Below are 9041 nucleotides of genomic sequence, written 5' to 3'. Positions count from 1 at the left end.
ACAGGGCACCTCCCTAGTTGCCAACCTCATGTCAGGCACAGTTTGGAGTACGGGAGGTCCAGAGGGCCCCTTGGGGACAGACTGGAGGACATACTGCTTGTGTTCCAGTTGGGAGAAGAATCCTTCTCTTTATTTCACGCCTGCCCTCATCATCACTGCTTGGAAATCCTCCATTCACATTCAGCGTAGACCAACCGGGGGACCCCAGGGCTGGGTGGGAGCCACACCTGCACCGCTGTGGCCGGCCAGCTCAGCAGCTGTTCCTGCTCATGGAAGCGTGGCCCCGCAGGGAGCACTGCAGCTCCGTGAAGGTCAGTGGGCCCACAGTAACAGAGCATGGGCCCACCCGGTGGAAGCCGAACCTCTCGTAGAAGGGCACCAGGGCGTCCTCACACATGAGCACAGCCCGGTGCACGGCCGGCTGGCCACCCAGGTGGTACAGGTAACGCCACAGCAGGCTGGAACCCCTGCCCTGCTGCCGGAAGGTGCGGTGCACAGCGAGCACGTGCAGGTGGGCCATGTGGCCCCCGGGCCTGTGCAGTGTCAGTGACTCCTGGAGGCAAGTGGGAGACAGGTGTCACCTCTGCTGACACCTGTGCGCCACACCACCCCCACCCTGGGCCAAGTGTCCCCTGAGTGCCTCCAATCAGGGTTCCCCTCCCACCTAAGGAAGGCCCCAGATTGGGAGTTAGACCCCAGCCTCCTGGCATACCCTTCATGAGGGCTTTTGAGATCCCCAAAGGGCTGGGCTCTCTTGCCCTGGAAGAGAACCCACAGACTATGCGCATCTCTCCGGGTCTGCCTGGCTGTGTGAGAGTGGCCAGGGGCCAGTGGGCAGCGGGCTCTGCCAGAGGCCTTCTGGGGGCCGGCCATTGCAGCCTGCCCTGCCCTCACCTGAGTGAGCCTCTCCTCGTCCCAAAGTGAGCCGATGATGAAGGCTACAAGGCGGCCCTCCTGGAACCAGCCCAGGGACAGCTCTGGACACAGGGTCAGGAAGTTCTGGATCTCGTCCAGATGCAGGGGGCACATGCCCGAGACAGAGATGAAGGCTGCGGCAGGAGGCACAGGTGGGTGATTCTGGTAACCATGCCAGACGCCCACTGCCCACCAAGTCTCCCACCCCCAACCCTCCCCTACCAGAAAGCAGGGGGTTCAGGGCCATTGTTCCCCCCACATTCCTAAACACCCACGCGTACACAGAAACACACACGGCCTGATACTCCAGGTTCCCAGCCCACAAGGACCCGAGACGCAAGGGGCTTGTTCTCACAGGGTAAGTGGCAGAGTACTGTGGCGTGCTGACCCAGCTCTGGTGGGGCTGCTCACCTTCACGCTCGATCTCAAACACGCTGGAAGCATCCTCTTGGGTAAGGCAGCGAAACTCGCTGGCGGGGAGTGTGTGGCGCCGCTGGCAGCTTGGGGTCGCTAGGATCCCGGGCGGCAGGCGCAGGGCCACAGGCTTCAGGTAGTGAACGCTTTTTGTGGACATCCCAGCTGCTGGCGCCACGTCCGGGTGCCCCGGCTTGGGAAGGCCCCACTGAGAGAAGGCCCGGGGGAAGGCCTCCGGAAGAGAGCCCACGGCCCGCTGGCCCCGGCTTTGGGTGCCCTGGACTCTGCGACAGTGGAACGCCCCCCAGCACATGTTGGAGAGGTGTGAGGGTCAGGGGTCTGGTCTTCCCAAGAAGGGCAGGCCAGAGTTATGGTGTGTCTTGCCTCTTTTGTAGCTGGACCTGGGATGGGGCCAGCCCCAAAGCGGATGGGCAGGTTTGAGAACTGTCAACATTGGTGCTCCTTCCCCACCTTTCCTGCTCAGCCAGAAGTACCCTCAGAGCCGCCCTCCAAATCTCCTAATTCTACCTCACTGCCCTCCCATGCATCGGAGCCCCAGGAGAGAGTGGGAGGGGTGGATCTGAGGCACCCCAACAGTGCTGCCCAAGGGAGGAGGGAGCATGAGCCTTCACTGATCACTTCTTATGTAACTGCGGGGTGGGGAAGGGGTGGTCTCACCTGCCCAGAGGGGGACTTTCCGGTCCTTTGGGTGCAAGATGGTGTCACTGGGAGCTTTTCAGGCAGCCTCAGCCCTCGCCCTTGAGAAAAAGCCCCTTAATCAAAGTGGGTCCTTAGGGAGCTCCACATTTACCCAGACCAGGCCATGCACACACAGGGTGGGGTGAGGAAGTTGGGGGCATATCGGGGCCTGGGGAAGAGTCTGGGGAGCATGGGGAGGAGCTGGCATGGAGGACATACGAGACACCCTGCTCCACCCCGGCTCGTCGGCCGTGTTCTTTGGCACTTTTCATTTCTCCCATGACATCCTACAGATTTGCAGTTCTCAAAGGAGGCCATCCCCCCTTAAAAAGCCCCATGGCTTCCAGAGGTACCCTTCTTCCTCCACCTTTTCTCCCCCAAGCAGGTACTCCTGTTCCTGAAGGCTGGGAGGGTGGGGAGGGAACCCCACTTACCAGGATTATGGGCAAGGGCCCCCACATTCCCACCACAGAGCCAATTACCCTGGGAGCCGTCCACAGGCGCAGGAACCAGGAAAGTCTGAGGTGCTGGGGTGCACTGCTGTTCTCAGAAATGTCTAATCCACCCCTCCCTGCCCCTCGCTCTGCCTCCACATCACACCAGACAGGATGAAACCAGCAGGGCTTTGCCTGTCACTGTGTGGCACACTGGATGTGAAGGGGATTACAGGAGCTGACGAGGCCCCAGGGCTTGGGGGGAAGCATGGGGCTAATCCCCGCTCTGACCCAACTGGGACAGGCATTCACCCTCTGTCCCCTGGAGCTGGGCAAGCTCCCCTGGGGGTGCTTCCAGCTCCGGCAGCCCAAGAGTGCTACTGTTTATAGCTCTTGCTTGGTGTTGAGCTGCAGGTAAGTCTCCTAATCCACAGGGCAGCCTGGCCCAGTGAGTATTCACCCCATTTTATACAGAAGAAAACTAGGGCTCAGAGAGGTTAAACAACTTGCTCAGAGCCTCACATCGTCAGTGAAGCAGGAGAGGCAAGCCCAGGTCCACCTCCCCATTACACACTGTGCCCGCCCAGTGATTTCCCAAATGGCCAGTTCACATCTTCACAGTTCTCCTGCTGGTCATCACACAGTGTCCCCAAGTCATAGTCTACCAAAGCCAAGGATGGAAATGCCTAAATCTGGCTCCTGGACCTGCAGGTGGAATTGATAAGCTTGGAGGGGCAGGAGAGGCTTGCTGTGTAAACAGTGGCAAGCCACTGAACAAACCTTCCGTGTCCCACCTACCCTTGTAAATTACCTCCTCCATCACATATGTAACCAAAGTCTGGCTCCCCAAACGTACCTCTTTCTGGAGCATTCCCAAATCCAGAGTAGGAGTCAAATCCTCCTGCTCCCCGCTCTCCATGACTTCTATCATCGCTTGTCCATCTGTCACAAAGCCCAACTCAAACCAGCAAGAGGTCCTCAGAGATTCACGCCCTCCGGCCACCCTGGTAGCCCACCTTGGTTCCCGCGCCTTTCATCTCCCTGAGTTACTTAACCCCAAGGTGATGCTGCCACCACTTTGGAAGACTTGAGCCACCACTTTGGAAGACCACAAATGCTGGACACATACACACCGTGGGACCCACAATCCCACTAAAGAAGCAAGAATGTTCCCAAACTGGAAACACCCCAAATGACCATCCACCATAGAGGGGACTATGGAATATACCCAAAATGGGAGATCACCCAACGATGAGAGTGAACAAACTGCTCCAACACACAGCACCAGGGACGTCTCCCACCAACGCCGCAGTGAAAGGAGGCAGGACACGAGCAGTCCTGTGTGGCTCCAAGGCTTCCATTCTAATCTGCGTGTTAGAATCAGGACAGTGGCTGCCCAAGGGGGCTTCGGGTGCCGGAAATGTAACATAAATTGAACGCTGGTTACATGGAGGAGACGAAAATTCATCAGGCTGCCTACTCCGTGCTCTTTTGTGTCTGTATGTTCTACTGGAAGTTTACTTAAATAGTCACTCTCATCTAAAATGCCCCCTCGCCTCCAAAGTCCCTTGACTACGAATAACCCTGGCTCCACTCTATTCCTAGGCTGCCCCCAGGGCCTTGTGGGCACCTTTGTGAGTTTTTCCTCCAGAATCCTGAGCCCCAGCAAACTGCCTCATGCTCTTCCATCTCGCCCCACACCAGGCCCCTCTCTCAGTCCCGAAGACTGCCCTGGCCTCCATTTCTCCCCTTCAGCTCACACCCCTTCTGCAACCCTTAGCTCTTCCCTCACCAGCACCCACCCCTGCCTTCCGCCACATGCACCCCCTGCCCCATCAGGGCCTGGCTTCTACACTTGGACAGCAATGCTGGTCCCTCAATTCACACATCTCAGAAGGAGTGCCTGTTCTTACACGTGATCCAGGAGGGATTGCCAGCCCTGCCCGGGGCTGCTGGGCCCACATGGCCCTGACACTGAGATGCCCCCACACACCCACACTTTTATCCCCTTTTTCCAGGGTCCCTTTATTGTCTAAAGACTAGCAATCCCCAGAGCTCACCATGTCTCTGACCTCAAATACCACTAGGCAGCTCCCATCTTTCCCCTTCTGGGGACGCACAAAAGACCTCTCAGAACAGACCAGAAGACCTCGTCAGGCTTGGCCTTTGGGCCTGGAGGGGGGAACTTGTTCAGGGCCTGGGCAGGGCACCTCCAACCTCAAGGTCCCAGAGAAGGCCTCCTCTGTCCTGTGACCCTGTGGCTCACTGCGCCCCCTGGTGGCTCATCACAACAGCCTGAGAAGGGCAGGCTGTTGAACCTCTCTTTTGATTGACCATTACATGGTTCTATTCTTTCTGGAAAACACCTCTAGACTCATGGAACCCCAGAGAACAAGATGAGACTGTGTATTAAACATGGCTAAACTGCAGAGACAGCAGAGGGGAGCGGAGGGTGATTGTGGGCCTCTCTCTTGGTCAACTGGAAGAAAATAACAATACACCACAACTGAGAGAGGGTGACGGGACAAAGATAAAGGATACCCTCTGCAGTGAAATGAAGAGAAACATCCAAATGTCGACATCAGGAGCAGCAGCATTCGTCCCTGGTCCCAGCTTTGTCTAGTGATAATCCGCTGAGGCATTTCAGACCAGCCAGCCACCTCCTGACACTGGGGCGTCCTCCCACCAGGGCTGTAATCAAATTCATCTGAACAACAGGCCTTGTTGCCCTGCCTTGACTTTGGTTGAGCCAGCTTCCTTCAGCTGAGGGTAATTCCTGCAGAAGAACGCAGCTACGGGCCATCAGCCGTCCTGCCAGCTCGGGGATGAGTGCTCTGGGTCACTTTTTCCAGGCTGCCTGCGGAGAGCCACCCTAGCAGTGTGTTAGCACCAACTTCCGGGGGCCTTGCCAGGGTGATAAATCCTGTACCAAGGAAAAGTGCTCCCATCGCAACACACTCTGCCCATCCCGCTTTGTGTTCTGCCCCTTGCTCCAGCGTCCTCCAATCCCAGTCCCGTACCCACCCAGCTCCTGGAGGCACCATTGGCGAAAACCTGCAGCTCCTTCTTCGAGCAAAGGGAGAGCACTAACCTCTAAGAAGCCAGAGGGGCCAGACCTGTGAGGGTCCAGAAGGCTCAGGGAGAACCTGGCCCTTCGAGACTTTTGAGGGCAGCGACCCAGATAGTCTCAGATGTCTCAGAATCCCACTCTCCCCAGTCAGGATCCTCCTTGGCACAGCTGACTCACTAAGGTCAAGAGGTCAGCCTCTGGGGCCCTGCTACTTTTATTAATTCTGGAACCTGATCGTCTCCTTTTCTCTGTGTTCAGTTTCTTTACATGGCTGCCAAGGAGATCCTTTGGCTTTTATACTAAGCCTTGGATTAGTGACTCATCACCCACAGCCCTTCACTGTCTTTCTCCAATGTGACTGTCCCCAAGAATGGCCATGGGCTTCCACAGTCCTTACGACTGCTCCCCCAGCCTCTCGAGTACCTGAGACTTTTCACCACCACTCCCTGTCCCAGTGGCATCCCGTGCCAGTTCACTGCCTATGCACGTTTTAACAATTGCACCAGTACAGCCTGTCAGGGGCCAGAAGATTCCACCTGCCCACAGTGATCGGGGTCCTCGTTAGCAGGCAGGTGATCCAGCCCCAGAATCGCGTTTGGGGTCTGTTCCCTAAGACCACACCTGGCACCAACTGTTACAGGTCAGATTCCCCAAGAAATAAACGTTAAGACTCTGAGATCTCCTTGGAGACGTTGATTGGGAGTGTTCTCAGGACAACACCTGGGAGGCAGCACGGTCAGCAGTTTAACTGTGAGGAGGAGGTGGTAGCAGAGGCTTCAGCTGATCCCAGGAGGAGCTATAAAGCTGGGGTGACCCTTCCCAGATGTCCTGAATGGAGGCAAGAGGGCCAGGCTTTGTTTCCCCTTGCAAACAGTCAGTGGAGGGGTGAGGCATCTTCTTTCAGCCAAGGGCAATCCTTGCAGAGGGACGCAGCTGTGAGCTTTGGCAGCCAACGCCCATCAGCTGGGAGAAGGAGACCCTCAGACCTGAAGGTGGCCTTGGGCCAGGCACCTCAGCATCCACTGCATGTCCATCTCCCCAAAAGACTTGTAAACCCCTGGAAAACAGAGCCCACTTTGAAAGTGTGGCATTGTGCCACCCACAGAGTAGGAGTCTAGCAACCAAATGACTCTTCTGTTGAGGAGGATGGCTCTTAGCTTCTTGACTTCCTGTGGGGTTTTTTTTGGAGCCTCCTTTGTACAGATAGGCCGGTTTGCTGCAGGGCTGAGTGGGGCCCTTCCTTATTTGGGGTTCAGTATCTGCCATAGTACACAGGCATTTCCTCAGGAACCTTCCAGACCTTTCTGGAACGGAGGTGTCAAAGGCAAGGAGGGATCGCCACCTCCTGGAGAAAGAAGGGACTATGGCTCCCTGAGCAACTGGAGCCCTCTGTCCAGCAGAAAGAAAAATCATGAGAGCCCAAGAGGGATTTTTCAATTTTCTAGTAGCCACATGAAAAAAAGCTGAAAGAAACAGGTGAACTTGACTTTAGTAATATGTTTTATTTAACCTAATAGATACATATATAATATTGCCATTTCAACAAGTAGTCAATATAAAATTGTTAATGAGATATTTCTCTTTTTTTCTTGTTTTTGCACAGTCTTCAAAATTCAGGGTGTATTTTACACGTATAGCACGTGTCAATTCAGACCAGCCACATTTCAGTGCTCAAGAGGCACATATAGTTAGGGGCTGAAGACTAAGGAGAGAGCAACAGTGTGTGTGTGTGTGTGTGTGTGTGTGTGTGTGTGTGTGTGATGAGTGTGAGTGGATGTGTGAGGTGAGTGTGCACGTATAGGGTGTGTTTCCATATCTAAAAAATTGGAGAGCTGGGGACTTGAGGAAAGATGGAGGTGTCCCAGACACTTGATGCTTTGAGGGCCACTGGGAGAGTTGGGCTCGTTTTGCTCAATCATTCAACAAGAATCTCTTGAGCACCTACTGTGAGTCAGACCTGTGCTGGATGCTGAGACACAAAGATGAAGAAGACACAGTCCCTGTCCTCAAAGTTCACAGTCCCATGGGAGAGACAGGAGTACAAAAATGGTTGTATAGAGAGTCAGAGACACGACCATACAGGTATTACCAGGTAAAAGGGGAAGTGGGGCACTTGGAAGACTTCATAGCGAAGAAGGCCCACGCCAGCTCTTGGAAGGTGAACAGGAGATCTTTAGGGGAAAGCAGGTGTAGAAGCAGCAGAGGAATAAAAAGTTCCAGGCAGATGGCAAATAAGTGAAAAGGCACAAAGGCACCAAAGAGTTGGGATCCTTAAGTCAGCAGCTGAGGCCAGAGTATGGGGCATGTGTGTTGCGGTGGAAGGTGGGTAGAGGGAATCAATTCATGAAGGGCCACGTGTGTCACTCTCTGGGGGACCGTGAGAGCCACTGAAGCATATTGAGATACTAAGCCGACCTTAGTGCTTATCACTTATTGCTCAACCTTTTCCTGTTGCCCCCAGCACAAAGTGTTTTCCCTAGTGCATTGCAACCATTCCTCAGAGTCAGGAGTGAGAATGGCCACAGGCCGGCCCGTCTAGGCCCTGATCCTGGCTGTAATGCAAGGTCACCTTGGGCACGTCCTAGGGCATCGAGGCAAGGAAGGGTGAGGCACCAAGAGCAAGAATTGCCCCTTTATCTCCAAAAGCCCACAGCTTGAGCAACCCACAGCTGGAGCTTCAGGCAGAAGCATTTCCCCAGCCAGACACTGAGGGTGTGGGAGGGCTCCCCAGGGTAGCTCCCCTCCCACCCCTCCTTTGCAGTCAAAGCCCCCAAGAGCTGAAGGCACCCTAGAACCCCCAAACACCAGCTCCAGGGTGGGAAGAGTTCTCTGGGCCCATCCGGATTTGTTCACACAGGGAGGCCTGGAGAGGCAAAGGAGGCTGGGGCTCCCCTAGGGGGCAGTGTGCACACTTCGTGCGTCTGGAGAGGTGGCCCAGTGGCTGGTTAAGATAGGGACGAGACAGGGCCTGCTTCTCTGAGATCAGTTCACTTTGCTGCCAGCTCTGCTGCCTCCCGCACCCCACCACTTCCTTAACAAGGGGAGTGGCCAGGCTGACTCAGTTTCTGGCAGGCATGTTTGTAAATAAGCAAATTCTCCCGAGGAGTATCTCTGGTCCCCAAGAATGGCTGGGTTTTGGGGCCATGATAGGAAGGGTTTTCTCCATTGGGGAATGAAGTAATGTGGTGTTTTTTTTCTTTTCATCCAACAATTACGAAAACAAAAACTAAGCAGATGCTGCCATCCGGGCCTTACTCTCCAGCCTGGGTGTGCAGAGACTGTGGCTGGGCGCTTGGGGTCTGGAAGTCAAGCCTCAAACCATGCCCGGAGTATCTCAGGTCTGAAGGAGGCCCCTGAAAGACACCATGAGGTGGGGAGTGAGGTACTGAGCCTCTCTCTCCGAAAGGGCTCAGATGAAGCTCAAACTCGGGGCAACAGAAAGGGCTTAGAGATAAGCATGGGCAGCTCCGTGGGTGTATGGGGGAGGGGGATGAGAAACTGACCAAATG

The 9041-nt window shown here is 55.3% G+C and overlaps 1 protein-coding gene across 2 annotated transcripts; it reads right to left on the bottom strand.

Annotated features, from left to right (window-relative positions):
- Positions 1–108: 108 nt before the first annotated feature.
- Positions 109–3092, bottom strand: AANAT (aralkylamine N-acetyltransferase). 2 transcript variants are annotated; one of them, XM_074319662.1, is made up of 5 exons: positions 2511–3092; positions 2008–2087; positions 1327–1613; positions 895–1049; positions 109–553 (listed from the first exon to the last, which is right to left on the bottom strand). In XM_074319662.1, the coding sequence occupies exons 3-5, from the start codon at positions 1487–1489 to the stop codon at positions 251–253; spliced, it is 621 nt and encodes a 206-aa protein (XP_074175763.1). In that variant the 5' UTR covers positions 1490–1613; positions 2008–2087; positions 2511–3092; the 3' UTR covers positions 109–250. The 2 variants fall into 2 exon arrangements, with proteins under 2 accessions (XP_074175763.1, XP_019601033.1); XM_019745474.2 differs by lacking the exons at positions 2008–2087; positions 2511–3092 and having other exon boundaries at positions 1327–1996.
- Between the last annotated feature and the right edge of the window lie 5949 nt (positions 3093–9041).

The sequence above is a fragment of the Rhinolophus sinicus genome, linkage group LG15 (genome assembly GCF_036562045.2).
Source record: "Rhinolophus sinicus isolate RSC01 linkage group LG15, ASM3656204v1, whole genome shotgun sequence".
In the NCBI taxonomy this organism is placed as follows: Eukaryota; Metazoa; Chordata; class Mammalia; order Chiroptera; family Rhinolophidae; genus Rhinolophus; species Rhinolophus sinicus.
Note: the sequence above shows the minus strand (reverse complement) of the source record. Positions and strands in the feature narration are given on the sequence as shown.